This window comes from Marmota monax, unplaced genomic scaffold, assembly GCF_021218885.2.
Source record: "Marmota monax isolate L192 unplaced genomic scaffold, Marmota_monax_Labrador192_F-V1.1 WCK01_AAM20220418_F8-fsc00104, whole genome shotgun sequence".
NCBI lineage: Eukaryota > Metazoa > Chordata > Mammalia > Rodentia > Sciuridae > Marmota > Marmota monax.
This window is the reverse complement of record NW_026693836.1, coordinates 3,133,404-3,158,744: the sequence shown is the minus strand read 5'-3', so window position 1 is coordinate 3,158,744 and position 25,341 is coordinate 3,133,404. Positions and strand designations below refer to the sequence as shown.

Sequence of the window (25,341 nt, the reverse complement as noted above, 5' to 3'; positions counted from 1 at the left end):
GACAGAAAAAAACAAGGAAAGGCTGATTGTATATTATTAGTTGTATCAATAATCACTGTTTCTTTGATATTACTCTTCCTTAATTATCACTTTACTAACACAGTAATACTTTGCTGATTTATAAACCCAATTCTTTCTTTCAGTCAATATGAGATGTAAGAAAAAGATTACTTAGGAAAAAAAAACAGTGAACTAAACAAGTGGAAATTAATTTTCCGATTTATTCAAACAGTATGGGATGTCAAGATGTTGGGCTGTGGAAGTAGAAAGTCCCAGGTTTGAATCTCACTTCCTTCACTGTGTAGGAAAATACTTTTAAAACTTTTGCAAAGTCATATTTACTTATTTAAATATGTTAAAACTGTACCAATGAAGTAAATTTTAAAAAGCAAACCAAAACAATTATCAGGCCTATATGGGGTCATATGCACTAGCTAAAGATACTGCAGATAGGATAAAATTCTAATTAGCTCTCTGCAATCTTGGTTCCACATTTAAAAACAAACACAGACATTCTGATTTAATTGATCTGGGGGATAGTCTGGGCATTGGGATCTTTTTTTTTTTGGTACCAGGGATTGAACTCAGGGGCACTCAACCACTGAGCCACATGCCCAGACCTATTTTGTATTTTATTTAGAGACAAGGTCTCACTGAGTTGCTTGGTGATTCGCCATTGCTGAAGCTGGCTTTGAACTCTCGATCCTCCTGTCTCAGACTTCCAAGCCGCTGGAATTACAGGCGTGTGCCACCACACCTAGCATGGCATTGGGATTTCTTAATAAAGTTTCCCTTTTATTTCTAAAAGGCAGTCAAGGTTGAGAACCATTGTTCAACAAAAGAAAAAAAGAATTAAAACTGTTCTTAAATATTCACTTGCAAAAAAGAGTATCTATTTTAATATACCTGGTAAAAGTTTCTGTCGTCTTGAGAAATCCCAGATGACAATGATGATAAATCAAAATCTGGATGCGGTTCTAAGGGTTTAAAGAGCTGACGATGCAGATTTGGAAAAATATGTTCCAATTCTGGAAAGTCAAGGTCAACTGTTGGAATTTTGAGGGGAATAAAAGGATAGTTATTTTTTTTTTAAGATAGTTATTTTTTAAATTTAAAGTAAAGTCTAGAAAATGAGTACTAAAAATACTCATTAAAATCCTTTAATGCAATATAATTATTTTTCTCATGATCAGTAGATGCTTTCAAATTAAGTCCTATGATGATTATTTCCAAGGCACTAAAAAATATGGATCCTCTCTCTAAAACATTTGAAGAACATCAGTTTCCATTTCTATCAGCTTCTGACTTCTAGGGTTAATTAGGAATAACAGGCCATATACGATCATTGCTTTGCTATAATCTTTGCTGTTCTCACCTCAGGATCAATGATTAAAAAGAAAAAAAGAGGGAAGGTGCACTGTACTCAGTATTACCATGGGCCAAAATTGTGCTTCATGTACCATTTCCTTCAAACTCTAACATCCTTCTTTTAGAGATGATAAAAGGGTATATTAAATTTTGCCCATAATTTCAGTTAGGAAATAGCCTATAATTCAAATCTACTTCTGAATTCTGAGCCCTACCTGGCCCCACCTGGAATAGGGAACATTTCAAAAGCAAAGGAAGATTTGCTCATTAATCTCTCCTTGTTCTTCAGTCAAACTGGTTCCAGATACTTTCTCTAATTAAATGCCCTCTATATTTTCTATGGTATAACTGTGTTGCATCAGGCGATAAAAACATGAAGCTCAAACAGTAAATTGAAACTAAGAAGGATAAAAGGTGAAAACTTAATTTATATGAAAGTATTCCTTTAAAACAATTTTACCTTGCAAGTCTGTTTTCTCAGGCCTCAAATCTGCTTCATTTATGTACTTGTCTGTGGTCTGCTGAAAGTGTGTATGACCAGATGTAAATTCTTCTACTGCAGGCAACAGAGATTTATGAACATCTGAAGAGTTCTGCTGATGATAAATAACTTGTGTTGAAGGAATTATAGAACTTAAAATATCCATTTCCTCCTCTTTACTGCTGGTAGATTTTTGTTCCCGGTAGTCCATGTGCTCTGAAAATGACTCTGAAAATTGAGTTTAATGAAAATATTTGACATTAACAACATATTCCTTTTAACACTTCCTTAAAGACATATTCTGATAGAGACATGGCAATATATAATGCTAAAGATCAAGAAAGAAAGTTGCTCAGATTTCCACTGAATGGTAAAATGTGGCATGAGTAAATATTTCTCAAAGAGTTGTTGGCGATCTACAGAGCATCCTTGTGACTTATAGTCTTATTCATTTATTGTGGTACCTGGCAGAGGGGGTGGATTGAACCCAGGTGTGCTCTACTGCTAAGCTACACTTTCAGCCCTTTTAATTTTTTGAGACAGGATGTCAGTTGCTGAGGGACTTGCTAAGTTGCTGAGGCTAGCCTCCAACTTGGTATCCTCCTGCCTCAGCCTCTGGAGTCACTAGGATTACAGGTATGTGCAACTATACTCAGCTTTATTTTTTATTTTGAGACGGTCTCACTGAGTTGTCAAGGCTGACTTTGAACTTGTTATCCTCCTGCCTTAGCCTCTCAAGTAGCAGAGATTACAAGCATATGTCACTACACCTACCTCCACTTTTAGAATGTCACACTGTCTAATACAGTTGTTGTTTTTTTTTTTTTTTTTGGTACCAGGAATAGAACTTTTGGTACCAGGGCACTTAACCACTTAGCCACATCCCCAGGCCTTTTTTGTACTGAGACATGGTCTCACTGAGTTGCTTAGTGCCTCACTTTTGCTGAGGCTGGCTTTGAACTCACAATCCTCCTGCCTCAGCCTCCCAAATCGCTGGGATTACAGGTGTGTGCCACCATGCCCAACCACTGTCTTATATTTTATTTGGCATGAATACTTTGCTTTTGAGATTTAAAGGAACTATTCTCCCAGCTCTGCCCCGCCAAGTACACTATGAAAAAGCAATGTTTCCTCCCACCACTATATTGCAACTAAACTGGATGTTATTACCTGGATCCGTAAGGCTCAAATCTGTGTTTTCATAACTTATAAAGCTCCCAGTAGAAAGAGTTACTGAAGATAATGGCTCATGAAAAATTCGTTCGTCAGTCTAAAAATTTAAGGGAAATATTATATCATGATGTAGCTTGAAAAACTCTATAAATTCTAAAAACCTCAGAAGTTGTCAATTCTGAGCTCAGGTCAAGTGTAGAAACCTTCATAGTTACAAAGGTCAGTAGTAAAATTTTTTCATCATTGCTCAGAAATGATTAGCCTTAGATAAACACTCTTAGATAAACTCTCTCTCTCCCATCCCCAATCTCTCTCATCCATTAGCATGTCCTCAGTTATTCAGTTACCTTTGTGAACACACACACACATACACACACACACACACACCCAGACACAAGCCCCAACTGTTTTAAATGATTACAGTTTTGCTTCTCAGAACACTACAGATCATGCATCAGATTGACTAGGATGTCTTCTGATGTTCAGATTTGGCTATTTTCATCATTGATCCACTTTAATAAGAGCAGATCTCAGAGAACATAGACTTTATTTTTTCAACAAACTAAAGAGAATATGAAACCAAAAAGTTCTAAAATTTAGTATATACAGAGACATTACTAACCTGATCATCTGGTTTTACAGCTGGACCCAGATGTGTACGCTCTTCCTCCTCCAGAGCATAACTTAATATTGCATGATTATCAACATCAGATTCTTTGACTTTAACTAAAATATGAATTTCAGAATTCAAAATGGGGAGGAAATGGTTTGGATTAGAAAAAATTAAATTCTTAGCATCAGAGAGCACCATTCTGTGCTTTCCTACAATTTACTTTTTAAAATTGCCTTGTCTTAGAGTAAAAAGAAAATCTAGTTTTTGTTTAAAACACTGAGTAGCATATTTTTTTTTTAACTGTAGTTGTCACTATTATTTCGTGAATAAAATCCTTTAAAAATACATGAATGTTAGGTCTAAAAGATGGAAAAGGGCTATTTTCAATCTTATATGTTCATTTATTATAGATTTTTTTTTTTTTTACAAGAAGCATGTTATTATTTTCATACAGAAAAAGTTGAACAAGGGAAGTGAAATTCATTTAGAATATTAGTGATTTTGCTTTTAAATAGTTTCATTAAGTAAATACTAGTAGGAGGTCTATGAGGGTTGTAAGTTTTATATAGCTGGCAGTTCTACAAGTTTTGTGCTTAAAGCCTATTTGTAACAATTCACATTTTAAATGAAATACAGTACTATGAAATATTATCTTTAAAAAGTTCTATATTTGGCACTCTATATTTGAGCTGTTCAGTGATAAAGCCTCTGGGGTTATAGTTCAGTGGTAAAGCCTCTTTATATCTATCTATCTCCAACTGTTTTATGTATAATATGCTTACTGACTATATAGAATACAGTTCTAATACTGCTTTATTAGCTGTAAACCACTTTTTAAATATTTACCTTTTATAAGCAGGTTTTTTTGTTTTAGCTCCCCTTCATTACTTCTTTATCATTGATCCACTTTAATAAGATAGTGCTGGGATTAAACCCAGGGCTTGTACATGCTAAGTACACACTTTACCACTGAGCTATACCCCCAGCCTTTGCCCTCATTATTTTTTAACAAGTGCACAGAACAAGAGTATGGGTGTACCATAATGATCTGATTACCAACAGTCACTGAGGTTATTCATCATCTTAGAAATCACCCTACAATAAATTTCATTTAGTCCACATATCCCTGAGCACAACACCACCATATTCATCTCTCACCTGTTTCATCACCATCACTGCTGCAGACACTCTCTTGGACAGCTGGTTGAAGACAACCAACTGGAACACAGGCCACTGGGCTCCCAAAGAAAATTTGTTCTCGGCTTATTGAGACCCTCATGGGGTCTCTGTCTTGATAAAAATTTTGATTACCTGGGAGGAATTAAAAAAAAAAAAAAAACAAGTCATTAAATTTTTGCTTAAGTTTCCAGAGCTAGCTAAAACTAAAATGACAATTTAGATTAACTAATGATACCCCCATATCCTAACATTGATGATACTTCATTATTGATCACAGGAAAAATGCCTGGAAAACTTATTAACATTAGTAGTGTTTTAAGGTATAATATAAAGTTCAAAAATAGCAACAACAAATAGAAAGACATCAAATGAGGGGCTCAGAAGAGAGGGGAAAGTAATCAGGATGGCAAAAGGTAAGGATTTATAGGACTCTCTCATGTGCTGGTTCTTGACCTGGGTAAAAGAAACATGGTTATTCAGTTACTTGTAAATCACTGAAATAAACCCTTACAATTGGTGTATCTCTTTGTTATACTTTGACACAAAAATAAAAACAAGCAGATACCCTAAAGAAGCAAGCCAATCTACTGTGCAGAATCAGATAAAACTTGGGAATTAAACGGACTAGAATATTATGAAAGGAAGATGTGTCCAGGAAGAGAAAAAAGGGATCATGTTTAAAACTACATACTTGGAACAATTAGGTCTTCTGGTCTCCTGATCTCCCTATCTCTCAACATCATCCCGAGATGAGGCCTGTTTTCTAGATAAACAGTATTCAATACACTCTGAATTCAGGGGCATTAGGCACAGAAATGAGGCAAGGGTGGGAGTGACAGACACATTGAGGGAATCAGGGATCAAAGTCTGCACTGTCAACCCAGCTTCCTCAGGTCTGGCTCCAGTGCCAATAGAAAGGCTTGTGCAGGTGTTATAGGATCTTCCTTTTAAGAAAAAGAACTACAGATATTAAGTTGAAAGTCTCTGATGAAAAAGGCATACCTTTCCCACCGGTCCTCCAGCAGGACTTTTAGTATCCTACTCAAATATGCAAAGCACTAGAGGAAATCCTCTAAAATGTCAGACAGAGAAAACAAAAGAACTCCAGATAAACAGAAAATACAGAACCCTAACAAACAAATAAAAAAATCTGTAAATATTTAGAATAGATACATTCTAGATCCATGAAACAGAATGAATATTATGAAAAGGCTGGGGTGGGGGGGGAACAGGGACAGAATGAAAAACCAACCTTTGGGAAACTACAATTTAATAGTCAGAATAAAAATTGAGATGAAAAGTTCAAACGAGTTAAGGAAAGTTGCCCAGAAAGCAAAAAGAAAAGAAATAGAAATGAATGACAGAGGAAAAAGAAAAAAATTTAGAAGATCAATATAAATCAGTGTATTCAACTTCATTTTTATTATCAGCCTCCAAAGGAGTCTTTTAGGACTTTTTGCTAATTGCCCCGTCCGCATGACATTTTAATAACTGCTTTGTACATAACAAAAATACCTTTTTTTCATCTTCCTCCAAACCAGTTTTTGCCTCCTTAGGGAAAAATAACATTCTTGTTAAGAATGACCTTATTAATGGGCTGGGGATGTGGCTCAAGTGGTAGCGCGCTCGCCTGGCATGCGTGCGGCCCGGGTTCGATCCTCAGCACCACATACAAAACAAAGATGTTGTGTCCGCCAATAACTAAAAAATAAATATTAAAAAATTCTCTCTCTCTCTCTCTCCTCTCTCACTCTCTCTTTAAAAAAAAAAAAAAAAAAAAAAAAAAAAAAAAAAGAATGACCTTATTATATTGGTTTAGTGGTCCACACCTGTAATCTCAACATCTGAGGAGGCTGATGGAGGAGGATCTAGAGTTCAAAGCCAGTCTCAGCAACTTAGCGAGGCCCTGTCTCTAAATATTAAAAAGGCACCTCTGGGTTCAATCTCTGGTACCAAAAAAAAAAAAAAGATTGACCTTGTTCAACTTCCAACTAAAAGATATTCCACAAACAGAAAACAGTGTAAACTATGTAAAAAATTATATTAAGAAATGTTAGAACAGACATTATACAGAAACCTATTTATCAGACAAAGGCGCTTAAATCAAGAAGCAAGATCATGAAGGGCCTTGTAGATGAAGCCAGGGCCTTCAGCTAATTTAGACTCATTCCTCCAATCAACAGGAACCACTGCAGAGTTTTAAGTGGGGAAAAAGAGGGAGATTACTCTGAATATGCCATTGGAAAATGAACAGGAATAAAGCAAGAGTTGAAATAAGGAGACACTGCAAGTTTTAGCAGGTATTCAAGAAAAAAAATGATAGTCTGAATTAAACGAGTGACAGCAGGAATGGAAAGAAGTGGGCAGATTCAAGAGTTCAGAGTAGAACTGAGACTTGGTAGTTTATTGGGTGTTGGGAGATATCAATAAGAGAAGTATTGAGACTTGAAATGTGGATACTATTTAATGAAAAAAGAAGGCTGGAAGATAGAATGGAGATAAGGGATTATGTTAATTTCCCTTTTAGACAAGATGACATTTTTACAATTTCAAACATGATTCATTAAATTATAAAAATCAATGATGAGCACTTCCTCATAATCTGAATTATAGAAAGCACTAATCAGTTCCTAAAGAGTTGTGGTTTGTCAAATAATGCAAAACAGGAAAAAAACTTCCAAAGTAACAAAATCATTACTTTATAAGCTCCTTAAGAAAACAGAAAGGGAGCCGGGCATGGTGACACATGCCTGTAATCCCAAACGCTGGGGAGGCTGAGGCAGGAGGATTGCGAATTCAAAGCCAGCCTCAGCAACAGCGAGGTGCTAAGCAAGTGAGACCCTGTCTCTAAATAAAATACAAATAGGGATGGGGATGTGGCTCAATGGTCCAGTGCCCCCTGAGTTCAATCTCTGGTACCCTTCCTCCCTCCAAAAAAAAAAAAAAAAAAACAAAAAAACCCAAAACAGAAAGGGGACTGGTTCTTAGGAGTTACTCTGAGTGATTCTGAAGGCATCATAATACCTGATCTTAAATTATACTATATAGCTATACTAACAAAAAGGACATGGTATTGGCATCAAAGTGGATGTGAAGACCAATGGAATAGAAGACACAGAGACAAACCCAACTGTTATGGTTATCTGACACTTGACAAAGGTGCCAAAAATATATGTTGGAAAAAATATAGCCTTTTTAAGAAATGGTGCTGGGGAAACTGGAAATCTACGTGAAGAATAAAAGTAGATTCTTTACCCTGCACAAAAGTCAGATCAATGTGGATCAAAAAGACCAGAAAGAAACTTTGAAAATGCTAAAAGAAAAAACATAGGGTCAACACTTCAAATTCCTTAACAAGACCCCTAAAGCTCAAGAAATAAAACCAAGAATTAAAAAGTGGGACAGCATCAAATTTAAAAGCTTCTGCACAGCAAAGGAAATGATTAAGAGTGTGAAAAGAGGGGCTGGGGTTGTGGCTCAGTGGTAGAGCGCTCACCTCTCATGTGTGAGACCTGGGTTCGATCCTCAGCACCACTTAAAAATAAATAAAGATTTTGTGTCCATGAATAACTAAAAAAAAAAAAAAATTTAAAAAAAAAAAGAATGTGAAAAGAGAGCCTACAGAATGAGAGAAAATCTTTGCCAGATACTCCTGATAAGCAAATAATATTCAGAATATAAAGATCTCAAAGAGATCACACACAAAAAATCAAATTAGTAAGTTGCCAAAATAACTAAGCAAGCATTTCTCAAAAGAAGAAAATACAAATGGCCAACAAATTTATGAAAAATGTTCAATTCCCCTAGCAATCAGGGAAATGCCAATCAAAACTACACTGAGATTTCATTTCACTCCAGTCATAATAGCAATCATCAAGAATACAAATAATAATAAATGCTGGTGGGGATGTGAGAAAAAGATAAGCTCATAATTGTTGGTAGGACTGCACATTAGTACAATCACTCTATAAATAGTAGAGATTCCTCAAAAGATTAGGAATGAAACCACATATGATCCAATCTTCCCACTCCTTGGTATTTATCCAAAAGAATTAAAATCAGTATACTATAGTGATACAGCCACTCAGAGTTTATGGCAGTGAAATTCACAATAGCCAAGTTATGAAATCAGCCCGGATGCCCTTCAACAGATGAATGGATTAACAAAATGTCATTTATGTACACATGGAGTTTTACTCAGCGTAAAGAAGATTGAAAATATGGCATTTGCTGGTAAATATATGAAAATAGAAAATATCATGCTAAGTGAATTAAGCCAGAATCAGAAAATAAGGATCAAATGTTTTTCTCATGGGGAAGCAGGGGGGTGGGGATCAATATCATAAGGATAGGAGATTGAGGAGGAGGAGGGACAGGAAATGGGAGAAATTCAGAATGAAATTTGACAACATTATGCTATGTGCATGTATAAATATGCATAGTGAATTCCACTTTTATGTGTATTTATAAAGCACCAATAATAAAAGTAAACAGATAAATAGAAGGAAGACCACTAGAGTAAAGAAAGGAGAATAGTGGGGAGAGAAAAGGGGAGGAAAGAGAAGGCACTGGGGACTAAATGGAGCAAATCAAATTTTATACATGTATGATTATGTCAAAATGAACCCTACTATTATGTGTAATTTTAATATACTAATAAAGCATTAAAAAAAGGGGTTACTCTGGCTCTCTACCTTCCTTAATTCTTCCAAACAATCAGAAATGAAGACACAATACTTTATGGCTGAAGACCAAAACAGTTAGTGTTAATTAATTTAATTATATTATCATTAAAGATAATATAATTTAATTATATTATCATTAAAGATGCCAATTTCCTCCTTAAAAGATTTGCTTTGATAAATGTGATCACAAAAATTATTTGGTGAGTCTGAAATCTAAAAATAATTATGAAATTCAGATAGGACTGCTCACAAAATATTGCAGAAAGGAATATTTCCAGGTAAATGGATGTAGGAAGAAGTATGGTGAAGAAATACATCTGTTCTAATTGTCATTAAAGCCAGGATTTTAAGTGTTAATAATTATCCTGCAATAGACATAGGAAAAAAGTTGTGAAAGTACTAAAATAGAAAAGTGATAAGGGAAAAGAGAAAACAAACAAGAAACAAGTTTAGAATGCGGACAAGTTCAGAAGCAGAGAGAATAAACAGCATCAGAAACAGAATATCAAAGAATTTTGTCTGCAGTAAATTCATTTCCCTCACATGTCAGATACACTGGTTACTCAATGCCACATGTCTTTAAGTCCAAGAAATACTATTACATAAATACTACTTATGTAAATCAGTTTTTTCCTTTCAAAAGTACTCACCAACTAAGTCTCTAAATTTTAGCATCTTCAAAGAAGGTAGAAAACTAACAAACCATGAAAATATCTTTTTATCTTATCAAACCATCTATTTACCTGGTATAGAAGTTCTGCCACTAGGTGGAGATTCTACTTCTTGTATAGCACTAAGTTCATGTTGGTTTAAGTCTAATCCAGATTTAACTCTGGCTACAGGTGGCTTTGAGGTTCTTCTACCTGGTTCTTTGTCCAGGTGCTCACCTATCACATCAAGGACAAAGTTAGGCACAATGAAAATCTATTAACATACTGTAAATTTTTCTACAACCAGGAAACTTCAGGGGATGAAAGCAAAGAATAATCAGCAGAATAATTACAATAAAATGCAATTATCTTACCACTTTGCTTGGCACTACCATCTTCAGAAAACAACCAATTATCATCAGAATTGCTCTTATCTGCATCTCTAATGCTTTGCTGATCATTTCTTGTTAGGTCTTGGATATGAGGAAGCCATTCTCTGAGCTGCTCCATCTTCTGTGTTTTTAAAACATTTTCGACTGAGAGCTTACTTGCCTAAAAAAGTGGGCAGATGGGGGTGGGGATGACAAAAGTGGAGGAATTATGAGAAGAATTCCTTATATTTACATTTTTCTTTCTAAATTAGAAACTCAAGTAAATAGTTCCATCACTTATACTATTTTAATTTTCTCCGGATTAAAAAAGAGATATGCTTCCAATATTAAAAGGGTAATATTCCCTTTAAAAAATATAACCATGCTTAGCATCCAACTAAAACTAAGCCTTCGCTGTTCCTTTCAATAAGAGATTATACTTGGGTATCCTCCTCTGTTTTTCTTTCCCATTAATTTTCCTCCAAATGACAAATTAAGTCCCTAGGACTTAACAGCTCCTGGACTCACTCAATTCAAGCTTCTCCTGAACATCAAGGATTTGTAGAACTATTTATACTAAATAATAAGGTTTAAGAAGTAGCATTTTAAAATAAAATGGATACATTCATATTTAGGAAAGCACATTTTCATCTCCCATGTGGATAAACTATGAATTTGAGTGACTATGCCAGTCTTGTCAACAATTCAAACCCAAGTCACAAGTCCAGCTCTCCATCAGCCTAAAATCATGACAGCTTAAAAGTCAGTCAATAGGTCTCTTAAGGAAGAAGATAGAACTGATTTTGATCCATATATAAATGTCAACAAAGTGTTATACATTAAGAGTACAAGGTGTATTAATGCCTATGAAAAATTCTGCTAAACAGTTTATTTTTACAATTTTAATCTACGATGAGTTTAAAACCCACTATAACAAACGTTCAAATAAGAATCTATATTCTTTTGTGATAGCTGCATTTAAATTGGTTGAGTTTCAAACAATCTCATAATCACCACAGAAGATTGATAAATTTTTATTTTAATTTCCAATGTGTAGGGTAGGAAATTACAGCACAGTTAAGATCAAAACTTATTCTCAGTAACTAAAAACTGAGTGAGGTTTTACCCTCCATTGTTTTTTTGTTTTGTTTTGGTACCTGGGATTGAACCAGGGGTGCTTAACTATTAAGCCACATACATTCCCAGCCCTTTTTACATATTTTTAATTTAGAGACAGGGTCTCACTGAGTTGCATAGGTCCTGACTAAGTTGCTGAGGCTGAACTCATGATCCTCCTGCCTTAGCCTCCTAAGCTGCTGGGATTACAGGTGTGCGCCACCACTCCTGGCTCCAGCGTTTAATTCTTAAGTATATACGTTTAAAACATACCTGCCTGCCTTTAAAGAAATCCTTCAAAGTTTCCTGATGTTTCTGGATCTGCTGCTGCAATGCTGTTTGTCTCTGTAAAAGCAATTCTTCCTGGGCTTTTTGGCTATATTGTAGAACTTCTTTTTGTAGATCCATCTGCTTCTGAAGACCCATCTTATCTTGCTGTGCTAAGACAGGCTGTGAAAGTCTAGACTGAAATCTTGGAATTGTAGAATCACTTGAAGGAGCTACGTGTCCATTTTTAGGTGAATACAATTCACAAATGCTTTCAGATTTAGCTTCTGCAAAAGGTAGTGGAATGAATGAATGCTCTAATTCCTTAGATTGAAACGAAGAAGGGAGGTCATGCTCAGCATATTCACTTTTGTTTAACTGACTTTGTTTGTTTAAAAGCAGTTCTTCCTGAGGTTTTTCATTAGAATTTACCATGCTCCTTTCTAGGTAAAACTGTGCTGTCAAATTATTTTGCTGAGGCAGAATAGGTTGTGAAAAACTCAAAAGCCTGTCTTGTGATCTTACGGTTTCAGTATCACCAATTTTGGTGGCAGAAGATTTTTGCATTCTTTCAGAGTTAGCAGCAGGCAATGTTTCCTGGGAAAGGAATGAAGAGGAACTAATTTGCTCAGATGATACCCTTTTCTCCAATTTACTTAATCTTTGCAAAAGCAGTTCTTCTTGGACTTCCTGTCCAGATCGAATGACTTTCCTTTGTGTATCTAACTGCTGCTGAAGCACCTTCATATCACCATGGTGAGGTTGGATAAAATCCTTCAAAGATACTTTTTCCTCAAATTTACGTTGTCTGGGCAACACAAACTCTTCCTGAGTTTTCTCAATAGAAGGAAAGGAAATTGTCTGTGCATTCAACTGTTCCTGAAGTGCAATCGAATTATCTTGTTGAGTTAAAACAGGTGGTGATAAACCCCAGAGCCTATCAGGCAATTTTTGCATCTCAGAATGACTTGAGGAAATTATACTATCACTGATAGTTGGACAAAGTTCTTGGGTTCTTTCAGATTCATTAGGAGATAAAGATAGCAGTAGTGAGGAAGAGGTCCCCACCTGCTCAGGGGACATCCTTCCCTTCCACCTACTCTGTTTATCTAAAAGCATTTCTTTCTGAGCTTCCTGTCTAGATTGAATGAAGGCTTCCCTCTGTGTAGCTAACTGTTCTTGAAGTGCCTTCAAATTATCTCGTTGAGGCTGGATACGTTGTGATATCTTCAAAAGTCTATCCTGCAATTCTGGAATCTGTAAATGCCTGGAGGGAACTTTATTATCACTATCTGTTGAAAGAGGTTCCGGCATTGTAACAGAGTCAGCAGAGGGGAAGGAAGTAAATGAAAGTTGTTTTAATTGGGGTATGAAGGAAGACAAGCCAGTCTGGTCAGAAGATGTATTTTCTTGGGTTTTCTGGCTGAAATGAAAATCCTCTTTCTCTGTGTCTAGCCATTCTTGGTGCTCCTCCAAATTATCTTGTAGAGGTAGTATATGTTTTGAAATTCTCAAAAATCTTTCCTGAAATCTTGGGATCTTAGAATGGCTTAAGGGAACTGTACTGTCACTCTTAATTGACATAAACTCCTGTGATCTTTCAGATTCAGCTACCTGGGATACAGGTAAAGAGATACCAGTCTGTTCAGAAGAAATTTTTCTCTTCAATTCATTTTGTTCAGGTACAAATTCCTGAGTTTGTACTACTTGTCCAGCATCAAGTACTACCCTCTGTATGTGTGACTGTTCCTGGAATGTTGTCAAATTTTCTTGTCGTGGCAGGATATGGTATGGAAAACTAAGAGACTTATCCTGAAGAGCTGGGATCATCAAATCACTAGGAGGAGTTATATTCTCCTCCTCAGATAAATAAAGTTTCTGAACTCTCCTAGGCTCAGCTTTAGCAGAAACCTGCAAGTCATCTGAATGTTGAGCAACCATTGTTGAGTATGAAGAACTCACCTGCCCAGATTTATCATCCCCCAAATCCCTTTGTCTGTGGAAAAGTAAGTCCATCTGAGCATCATGTCTGGCCTGAAGAGTATCCCTCTGTGTAGTCAGCTGTTCTTGGAGCAACTTTAAACTATCATGCAGAGGTCGGAACTGTTGTAGAAAACTTGAAAACCCATCCTGAGACTCTGGGATTTCAGATTGGTTTGAGAGAAGTCCTTTTTCACTCTTGGGGAATTGCTGCTCCTGGATTTTCCCAGATTTTCTATCTGCAAAAGGTAGTGAAGAATGTATATGCTCAGTTACCTGATGTGGCAGAGAAGGAGGCTCGGCCTGTGCATAACTTATTTTTCCATCTAACTCACTTTGCTTAGGTATGAATAAGACTTCCTGGGCTTCCCGTCTAGCCTGAAGTTTATCCCTTTGAACATTCAATTGTTCTTGGAGAAGTTTAGAGTTATTTTGCTGTGATAAGATAGGTTGTGAAAAACTCAAAAGCCTATCCTGAAGGCCTGAGATCACAGGATCACTTGAGGAAAGTGTAGTAGTATTCTTGGTTGGAGAAGATTCTTGGATTTTCCCTGATTCAGCTTTGGCAGAAGGCAGTGAAGTAAAAACATCTGGAGTTACCATTGGGAGGAATACAGGGCGTCCAATTTGCTCTTCCAATTCTTTTTGTTTGGACAAAAGCAATTGCTCCTGAACTTCCTGTCTTGCCTGAAGGACTTCCTTCTGTAGTTCTAATTGTTTCTGGAGAGACTTCACATTATCTTGCTGGGCTGTGATAGTCTCTGGGGATGACAAAGGTCGATCATGCATTTGGCTGATTACAGAATGACTTACAGAAACTGAACTTCTATTCACTGTTGCCTGAACTTTTCCAGATTCAACTTTAACCGGAGGAATACTAAAAGAGCCCTCAGGTAGGAATAAAGAAGTTTCAGTTAGCCTGGAAGATAAATTTTCACTGTTCTCTGATAATATTTGCTGGGAATCTAAAGTCTGAGAGGTTGTTGCCATAGATGTTTTAGATATTTTTCTAGTATCCTGCAATTCCACTGGCCTATCATGTGACAAAGCTCTTGAAAGTATGTGAGAAACTTTAGGGATCAATTCATAGTCACTCTGTTGTGTTTCAGTTTGAGAGGATTGTCTTAGATATTTTTGTGATTCTAAAGACTGCTTGGCTAAAACATCTGAAGTGCTTAATATTTCTGTTGTTTTTACCTGTCCTTGTGGAAAGTGATTTTGTCTCAGTACCTGAATATGATCTTGTTCTAATTTTGAGAACTGTATGGATTGCATAGGTTGATATTTGTTATGACTCTGTCTTTGATCCCAGTGCTCTGATACAGCAGTGTGTTTTTCAGATTTCCATGGTGGTACTGATATAATAGGATCAGAAATCAATGATGAAGCTGATGTGGATGGGTACCTTCTTTTTAATATAGTTTGATATTCAAGTAATTGTTTCCTGGCTGTTTCAACAGATTGCCTATGTAACCTACCAAAAACAAACAAACAAAAATTAATATTACTTTTTAGTTAAAAAAAAAAAAAAAGCCCCACATTTTCAAGTGTTTTTATATTACATTTAAACAACAACAAAAAAACAGCAATCTAGGGTTGGTCATAATCATGGTGGAAAAGGAACAATATTATACTTCCCTTAGAAAAATGCTAAAGGAATTCCAATTAGATCTTCATATAAACCAAATAATAAATCCCAAAGATGGAGCTTACTGTCACATAGAAATGATACCCTAGCTAATACCTGTTTTGTTGTAAAAGCTGTTGTTGATAGTCGTGGATCATCTGCCTATGACTGTTGTCATCAGCAACCACAGTGCATGGTGCAGAAGCAGTGCCAACCTAAGAAAGGACAGAGCTACTAATTAAAAGGCAAATTCAGGAACAAACACTAAAGTATCTTATATAAACTCAAATTCTATAGTTGTAGATTTCCATATAGCTTTTTATATTCTTTTTTAATAAAAAGACTGACACTTTTATAAGAAGTAAGAAATGAAGTAATCACCATTCTGTTTCAAATCCAAAAGTTCCACATATACACGACACACAAGTCATAGTCATGTCTATGCTGGCATCCCAGAGAAACTAAAAGCAGAGAGCCATTAGGTTGGTATACACTTTTTATATATACATTATTAAATATATAACAATTAGACATTTTACTTTTCTGAATGCTAGGACTGTTCATATTTTCAATATTGCCCCCCAATGATTTATGCAGTGACAAGATTTCTGGCATCCTACCCCAGAGTGTTGAGCTTTTTTTCTTTTTTCTTCTTCCAGCTGAGCCCTGAAGCAATCAGTTTCTAATCTTAACTTCTGTTGTTCAATTTGTTCAAGTAATTCCAACTGCTTTTGTTTCTGCTCTTCTATTTCCATTATCTAGGTAATAAAAATACTATTGGTCTATTAACAACAAACTCATATAAAAGAAAAGTTAATATGTGTTACAGTAACAAGAAATAGTTCTCATCACCAAGAATACCTATTGACCACAACTGGTGTTTTATCTGTTAGTGGCACTGACAAAGGAAGGGTGGGAGTATAAGATGGGAAAGGAGGGAAAAAAAAATGAAAAGAAGGGTAAAGCATAAGAAGGAGTAAACACATTAACTATTCTGTTTTATAGGAGTACAAGGAGAGCCTGATCGCCACTGAAGAACCTCCTCCAGAGAAGTAGCAAGCAGTGTGGTCATATTCTATTTTACATCTTTAATTTTACATTGTTCCCAGTATAAATGACTGAAGAAATTAAATATTGAAACCCCCATAGCACTCTGATTTCTTAGGAATACCCATTAAGAGAGAAGTTATCTAGAAGCCAAAGGACTAGTCTGTTTTGTTGCCTGTCAAATGTACCACCTTGAAAAGTTCCTGATACACAAAATACTGAATGAAAAAGTGGGAAAAGGCACAGATGTATTTTTGCAAAGAGGAATGTTTCGATCTAATACTTTACTTATACCTAATCAGGCAATAGTGGCTATATAGAGTGGTGTTCATGTCCTCGTCTTACTTTCCTTCACTTAGGATCCACTGAATTTATATTGTTGACAGTTCCACAGCACCTCTAGAACTGTATTGTCAATACACATCATTGTTTACATTTACATGAATTAAAATTAAAATTTAAAATTTAATACTTCAGCTTGCACTAGCCACTTCTAAGGACTCACAGCTCAAGGGGGCTTGTAGCTACCACATTGGACAGATGTGGAACATTTCCATCACACAAAGTCCTATTGGACAATGCTGCTCTAGAATATCTGAGAGTAAATACCAACTCATAGAATTCTCACTCCCCAGCTATATTTCTGCGAAAAACTATACCTATAAACTGGCTTAGGAATAATTTAGCCTCCTTCAAGGTAATCTGTATTTTAAAAAATCACTTATTAAAAGTAGAATAGAAACCAAATTTACAGTTAAGGAGGTTGAACTTAAAATTTTTCCTCTTAATACTACTTTTCAAAAGTTTTGGAGGGTTACAAAGCCCGTCTAATATATTAAGACAAAGACTCATTAAATCAATAAATATTTATCAAGCACTTACTCTGTACAAAGGATTATATCAGAAATTATGTAGAATAAACTATTTTAAAGACAACAATTTCCCTTTTTAAAAACCTTATAGATTTCATAGGGAATATAAAATGTATACAAAGCACAAAATACAAAGAAGACACAGTAAGGGTCAAATGAATAGCACAAGTAAAGACAATGCATTTTATCAGTTGAGTGTGTGTATCACAAGGTAGAAAACATGACATCAAAACCAGCCAGATATTAAGACAAATTACATGGGTCAAATAAAGCTGGAGTACCTAGGAGAAGAAAAACTGTAAAAGTAATATTTTCAATTACCTGTTTCTGCCTTGCTGACATTCTAACTCTGACTGCTTCTTCTTGAGGATGAAGTAGAACTGAACTCTGAGCTAGAGTTGTGACAGATGGAACTGCACTTGTTTCTATGAGAATCCCCAAAACAAAAATAAGTTTTAAAAATTTAGAATTTTGACACTGCTATTAATACCCTTCCATTCATTTATTACATGTAATTTTACTGGGAAAAGATGTGAAGAGTTAAACTTAAGTTTAATCTAAATTGTGGGGAAAAAAAATACCTTCTTCCTATTCTGGCATCTGTTTGGCATGAAAGTGATTTGTCTTCACTACTAAGTGGTCCAGACTCAATTGTCAGTATGTCACTTCCAACAACTGTAATAGACAGTATCATTGATATTATGACTATATCATCAGGTCAAGCTTAAAGAGGGCAAACTAACACAAATCTACACTCAGATTAAGCATTCAATTTCGGTCTACCTGAACGTCTTACTTAAAGATCTGATCATCATCTTTTTTTTTGGCACTAGGGATTGAACCCAGGGATGCTCTACCACTAAGCTACATCCCCAACCCTTTTTATTTTGAGACAGGGTCTTGTTAAGTTGCTCAGGCTGCCCTCCAACTTGCAATCCTCCTGTCTCAGCCTCCCAAGTCACTGGGATTACAAGCATGTCCCAACCCACCTGGCTAAGATCCAGTCACTTTTTGATGACTATATATGTATCCACTTGTATTATTCAAAGTTAATATAACAAGACAAATGAAAGACTAAATGTAAGAAAAAGGAAAAAGTGAAGAACTGTTTGAAAAGGTATGCTGGCAAGGTTTTCAAATACAATGGAAAAACATAAAAGGGAGCAGAATAATAAGCATGATAGCAACATTAAAAAAGAGAAGATAAAGAAATATCAGGATCTTTGATGCATTTCAAACTAGAATTTTTTATAAACTGTAAAACCAAAGCAGAGACGAAATTTAAAGCAGTGTATTTTTATCATATAAGGGTAGCCAACACTCTGCATGGAGCACCCATTTACTTTCTCATTTTTTCATTAGGCATCCACACACATGCTCGAAGCCGGAGACATGGTGAATGAGAAAAGACCTCAATAAAGTTTTTCAGGTTGAGTGAGGAATTAGAAACATAATTATCACAGAAAAAATTATAAAGGTAGAAATTATGATTGGCACTGTCAGGAAAATGAGGGGCTATATAATAAAGATAATATTAAATTAATGGATCAGATATGATTTATCTGAGGAAATGGCCTTTAAGCATAAATTTGAAAGGTGAGGAAAAATCAGGCAGGTAAAGTATGTCGGGAGGTAAGAGAGCTATCCAAACAGATCAGCAGGTATAAAAGGCCCTGTGAGGATAAAAACAACTTGGCTCATTCAAGGAACTGAAGGAGACCCATGTGCCTGGGGTGTAGTCAGGCAAGTAGAGGAATGAAGCAAGGTAAGAACAGAGAAAGCCTACCCAAACAGGGCCCCCTTAAATAACTTTGCTATGGACTGAATATTAGGGTTCCTTTGTTTTAGATTCCAAAACCCCATTCTCTTCTATTTCTCTGGTCACTCCCCTTTAATAACTTTACAGTCTGTCCTTTCTCTAGCCATCTTCTAGATGCCAAAATCCCTCAGGTGATCTTATAAGCCCTCTTTCTCACTGAATTCTTTCATATGTCAGATATGATCAAAGGAAACCAGAATAACATTAGCTTTCTGGCTGTATCAAAGGAATTAAAATATTGCAAGTTATCAAACTGTGAAAGATTATATGAAAAACAGGTATAGGGTAAGGGAGGATATGACAGTTCGGTTTGGAACAAATTTTAGATGTTATTAGATATGTAAGGGAAGATGTCAAATAGTCAAATAAATGAGTTGAATTCAAAGGGAGGCCAAGCTCAGAAACATGCTCTCTGGATGACATTAGTATATAGATGATCAACTAAGGAGATCTGTTTTATTTTTTGATCCTGGGAATTGAGCACAGGTCCTTGCACGTGCTAGGCAAGCACTCTACCACCAAGCTACATTCCCAGTCCATTTAAAACTTTTACTGAGACCAAGTTTCCCAGAATGGTCTTGAACCTGAGATTTTTCTACCTCAGCCTCCCAAGTAAGGAGTTTTGATACAGAGAAAATATTTAAGAAAGCGCTCTGGAGGTAAGGACTAGTGGTTATTTAAATGGATAAATAGTGAAGGAAATGATAAAGGAGGAACCAGTAAGAAATGAAAACCAAGAGAAGGTGGAGTGAAGAGGCCAACCGAAGGACACATTTCAAGGTTTCCTGATAGCCTGCTAGCAAAACATTTTCATACAATTTAATCACATCTCATTTGCTCATATATAATTGAAGAAGATATAGTTAGTATGATCTTTGTAATTTCTAAAAACATACTAAATCTTACTTACCTATTATCATCTTAGTTTTCAACATACTAAATAAATAGCCTATTTATTACAAAAAAAAAAAATAATTCTTTAAAAGGAACCAAATCTCTGATGGGAATGTAAAAGAAAGCCACAACACATTCAAAAGTATTTAACATAGTCCTATCTTTTCATTAAGAACTACTTCTTTCAAAAGTTCTTCCTAAGGAAATAAAAAGACTTCACTAGAAATACCCCCACACACACACAAAATGAGAGACAGCCTAAATGTCTTAGCAAAGGGGACTGGTTAATTTTGGTTCATCAGTTATGCTGGAATTTATAAATGCAAACATAAATACATATATGTAAATAAAAAATAAGCAAAATAATACAATAAAAGTGGTCTAAGAGATTCACTAAGGTTTTCAACATTTGATTGTTGCCCTCAAGTACTGGGATTATGTTTCTTAATTTTGACCTCTAGTCTGAGTTTTCAAGTTTGAGCATAATTTTGAACAACTTAAGAAGGGTTTATGTGTTATACAAAGAAGAAATCTAGTAGAGACAACCACCTTGTTCCTGCTCAGAAGATTTTCTTTCTTCACTGGCAACTGTTCCTGATTCAATTGTTGGTGCTCTACTCTCAATTTCACTTACAGTCGTAATCATTTCACTTTCATCCTCAGACATGGATTTAATTGTCCAGAGAGATTTTTGGCTTCGAATCCTATTTAACAATTTTTTAAAAAGAATTCTTGAAGGGACCTGTTGGGTCTTCATTGCCAAGGTGACTAAAAGGAAAAACAAGAACAAAAACCCAAAGATAAAAAACAACTTATTCAGTATCTATCATATGCAGTCAAATTGTTCTATCTTTATGTTCATTTACTGCTATAATCTCTACTTAAAAGCACAACATTATTTACAATTTGCAGTAATACAACAATGCTACTTGATTCCAATCATAATTCTATAACCAAGAATGATTTTTTTCAACTTAATAAAGGTACCAGAATTCAACTATTTTCCAACAATATGCATGTAACACAAATTCTAAGCTAAGGGTATTTATTATGCTTGTTAAATGATGACAGACTGAATATCTCCTAATTAACCTGTGGGTAAGGTTAGTTTTTGAAATACATGCTGTAAGGTTCTATATACTCTGCACTACAGTATGGTCACAAACATAGGCTACAGAAGAAGACATCACTTTATAACCTTAAGAGAAAATCAATTCCTCCCAAGTTATTCTTGTTACTATCTGGGGAAACTTTCTCTTCCATCTACCTTCATAAAGAGATCCTGTTGGTTATCAAAAAACAAGGTAATAATAATTTAAACATTTGTCCACATAGACTGATAGTAAAATGCAAAAACTCAATACTAAATTAACAATTCTCTATGGAAATTGTGGTGCAAATACATATTTCTTTGGCTTAATAAGGAATAAAATTTAAGAATATCTACAAAGGTTTAAAACTAGCCAACTATATTTCTGTATGACCCACATTTAAAGAACATTTTTTTCTGAGTTATAACTTATTAACAATAAAATGCACAAAACCTAAGTGTACATACAATTTAATGAGTTTTCAGATATGTCTATGTAACACCATCCAGATCATTACATAAAACATTTCCAGAGCCTAGAAGTGTCTTCATACCCATTCCAGTCAACATGCTGTGAAAATAACCACTATTTTAACCTCAAAGCCACAGATTAGTTTTGCTTATTGTTTGTTTTTCAACTTCATAAAACATGGAAATCATATACTTAAGTAATCTTTTCTGGCTATCTTCTTTCAATTACCATCAGTCTGTGATCCATTCATTTTGAAAAATATGGATTAGTTGCTAAAATTTAAAAATAAAGATTTAATAAACAATGAAATTCCTAGATGACTTTTTTTTTTCTTTTAAAGAGACAGGGTCTGTGTTGCCCAGAATGGCTCTGAATTCCTGGGCTCAAGCCCCTCCTGCCTCAGTCTCCTAGCAGCTAGGACTACAGATGTATACCATAATGTCCAGTTCCCTTGCTTTTATGAAAAATGAAAGGATCTGATAACATGAAGTCAGCATCCTAAAATGGAATCTGTAGGAACTGAAGAGTGACTATCCCTTCCGAACTTCCAATTCTGACAAACTAGAGATGTAAATGATACCTCCAATGAAAATAAGTAAAAAAGCTGGATGAAATGGTAAAAATATCTTTTTAAAAAACTTGCTGATTTGGCAGAAGCCAGAAATGAAATTTAAGTGGGAACCCTAGAAAGTCAAATGAGCCCTGAAACCATCTTCCATCCAATTTATGCCAAAGCCAAAATACAGCAACCTTATACTTGTTTGAATAGCAATGTTGGCAGAGAAGAAGACAAGGATAAAGCCTACAGATCCTACCTGAAGAGTCCAATAGGAGACCTACATAAAGGGTTACATCCACAGTGTAGGGTGCAAATAACAAGAAAAGCCTCAATGGCTTTAAACAAGGGTAATACCAGGAGAGATTGCGGGCGGGGGGCGGGGGGAAGAAGGCCATTTAATGAAAAGAATTTGGCCTTTAAAGAGATATGGAAGTAGAAAAAGGAAGTGTTAAACATAACTCCCATTGGTTTGACTTGTAACTGCAAACTGTGGTACCATTACTAACTAATATAAGAAAGGTAGGCAGATAAGATGTAGGCAAGAGATAATGATAAATTTATTGCTAGACACTGAGTTTTAAGCCAAACTAAAATAAAGTTCAGGATGTTGGAGATAAGATAAAATTCAGGAGATGAAATTTTGTGCTATTCATCACTATACATGAAGTACCCAGTAGTAATTAAAAAAAGGATGATTTTCTAAAATCTAAAAACAAAAGAAATCTGACTCCAGTGACTTCAGAATTGAGCATTTCACTCAATAACCTAAAGAACTCCAAAGTACCTATACATATGAATACAACAGCTTTCCTATCAGGTATATGAAGCAGATCTCTAATGAAAAATATACGAAAACATCATTTCATCTTGCCAACATTCCCATTAGTATTAGAAATTATTTGCATTTAAATTACACCAGATTTTCCTGTTGATAAATGATTCACATTTTTTTTCTGTGAAATATTGTAATAGTCAGCTCAGAAGGTGCTTTTACCGTTTATTTCACTAGGAGATATCATTTCAGCTTCTTTTCCTTGAAGGTTCTCAGTTTCACCTGCATTATCTTGTTCCATTGAAAGGTCTAGTTCTTCATCTTGGATCTGATCAGTCACAGCAGGCAAAGGCTCTGGTTCAAGGTGCAAAATCAGGTTTCCTTTCACCTCTTTAAAGAAAAATAGACACATGCTTCCATTCCAACATGATTAAAAAGAATTTGGACATAAAATTTTACCTTATTTATTTAGGTATGAGGGATTGAACCCAGGGGTACTTAATCACATTCCCAGCCTTTTTTATATTGTATTTTGAGACAGGGTCTCAGCTGTTTAGAGCCTCCCTAAGTTGCTGAGGCTGGCTTTGAACTCTTGATCCTCCTGCCTCAGACTCTTTGAGTTGCTGGGATTACAGCATGAACTACTGCACCTGGATGATCATAAAATTTTAAAGGCCATCATAGTTTTTTAATCTAAAATATGAAGTCCTCTTTCAAACTGAGAACATTTCCAAACAAAAACTGCTTTATCATCACAAATATTATTTTTGCACCAAAACATTTAAAAGCACTGCTGAAAATATCTTACTCCTGTCTGCATTGTACATATCTTCAAAGGCGAATTCCAGCTCTCTCTGCCAGTCTTCTTTCATTTCATTGCGCTTGTATGGAAGTTCAACTAGTTGTGGTGGCATCTGTGCTACAGTCTGTCTCCTACGTGCCAGGTCCTCTTGTTGTAGCTGTTTGAGTTCTTTCATTAATTTCTCTTGATTCTTTAAGAATGAGGATTAAAACAGCTGAGTCAAACTTTAGATAGTTACATTAACAGTGAGAGGAAAGTGAGAAAACTGGGAGAAAGAGGGCCTGGGGGTCTATCCTCTCCCCTACTATTTAACAAATATTTGCTGAATGTCAGTTACTATGAAAAATGCTAGGGGGAAAAAAAAAAAAAAAACTCAACCTTTGCTTGGTAGTGAGACAACAAACAACTAGCATTATGTTAATACTATGAGAAGGTGGTACTGATTAGGTCATAAAGTTTCTGCCAGTTACAGTTCTTCCTTCTGGGGGAAGTCATGAAGTTATTTCTATTTAATTTGTCACAACTCCTGCAATGTACTATGGTCCAATTCTCAATATACCTGTCTCAAGGAAGCACTAAGATCCAGAGTTACTGTGGAATGTGGCTTCTTACTCCACATGCTTATCATTTCTCATGATTAAAGGAGTCTGCATGTATCTAAGGGGTGTGGCTAATATTAAAGTTTAAGTACAGCATTTTAGTGAGGTTATCTAACTGGAATACTGGTGGTATCAGGTAAAGAGGAAAGAGAATGAAGACAGAACTCTCAGTCCTTGGGATGAGAACTTAGATAAAAGTGGGTAAAGGAGAAGTACAAGTAAGAGGACACAACTGCAGCACACAGGTGTGGAGATGAAGGCAGGGAGTATTCAGGAATAGTGAACAGCTCACTATAGCTAAGGCATGGAGAGCAAGGGCGAGTAAAGGCAAAAAGATTAAACTGAGAGGCAGACAGAGGCCAAATACTAGTTCCCACAGACTCCAGCAGGAAGTAAGGCCCCAGAATACAACAGAGTTTGCAGCAAAAAGGGTCAGACAGGGAAAAGGATATCTCTTATTAGCAGTGACATTACACAGCTTTAACCATTCGTATGAAAGAAACATGTTTACAATAGGTAGAGAAGGCCTGCTGCTTAGGTGGTTGTCCAGTGATGATATATACATATTCCTTATTCTTTTGAAAGTTTTAAATATTATGTCATTTGGAGATGACTTTTTTTTTTTTGCTAAATCTGAAAAGTAATCAAATTATTAAAAAATTCTCTTCATTTATGATTCAAATCATCTCACTAATTCAAAACTTTTTTAGGGATTGGCTAGCTTCACTTAGCATAATCTGCTCTAATGCCATCCATTTCCCTGCAAATTCTATGATTTTGTCATTTTTTAATGCAGAGTAATACTCCATTGTGTATAAATGCCACAAGCTAACCAATCCCTAAAAAACAAATGCCAAATGTCTTCTTTGATATAAGGAGAGTAACTAAGAACAGAGTAGGGACGA

General features: G+C 35.5%; 1 protein-coding gene and 2 non-coding genes across 3 annotated transcripts in view; all 3 read right to left on the bottom strand.

Annotated features, from left to right (window-relative positions):
• Positions 1 to 25,341, bottom strand: part of Cep295 (centrosomal protein 295) — a 58,618-nt gene that overhangs the window by 5,419 nt on the left and 27,858 nt on the right. The window contains exons 9-23 of the mRNA XM_058584967.1: positions 23,844 to 24,027; positions 23,258 to 23,425; positions 20,692 to 20,910; positions 17,976 to 18,104; positions 17,751 to 17,842; positions 16,131 to 16,268; positions 15,628 to 15,725; positions 11,910 to 15,357; positions 10,524 to 10,701; positions 10,243 to 10,386; positions 4,794 to 4,946; positions 3,645 to 3,748; positions 3,020 to 3,119; positions 1,829 to 2,077; positions 907 to 1,046 (exon numbers count right to left, since the gene is read on the bottom strand). Of these exons, the coding sequence (XP_058440950.1) occupies positions 907 to 1,046; positions 1,829 to 2,077; positions 3,020 to 3,119; positions 3,645 to 3,748; positions 4,794 to 4,946; positions 10,243 to 10,386; positions 10,524 to 10,701; positions 11,910 to 15,357; positions 15,628 to 15,725; positions 16,131 to 16,268; positions 17,751 to 17,842; positions 17,976 to 18,104; positions 20,692 to 20,910; positions 23,258 to 23,425; positions 23,844 to 24,027 (5,544 nt within the window). The remainder of the gene's footprint in view (positions 1 to 906; positions 1,047 to 1,828; positions 2,078 to 3,019; positions 3,120 to 3,644; positions 3,749 to 4,793; positions 4,947 to 10,242; positions 10,387 to 10,523; positions 10,702 to 11,909; positions 15,358 to 15,627; positions 15,726 to 16,130; positions 16,269 to 17,750; positions 17,843 to 17,975; positions 18,105 to 20,691; positions 20,911 to 23,257; positions 23,426 to 23,843; positions 24,028 to 25,341) is intronic.
• On the bottom strand, positions 3,202 to 3,271 carry LOC124105277 (small nucleolar RNA U2-30). Its single transcript, XR_006855685.1, has one exon. It is a non-coding gene; the product is annotated as a small nucleolar RNA U2-30 (small nucleolar RNA).
• On the bottom strand, positions 3,453 to 3,532 carry LOC124105278 (small nucleolar RNA U2-19). Its single transcript, XR_006855686.1, has one exon. It is a non-coding gene; the product is annotated as a small nucleolar RNA U2-19 (small nucleolar RNA).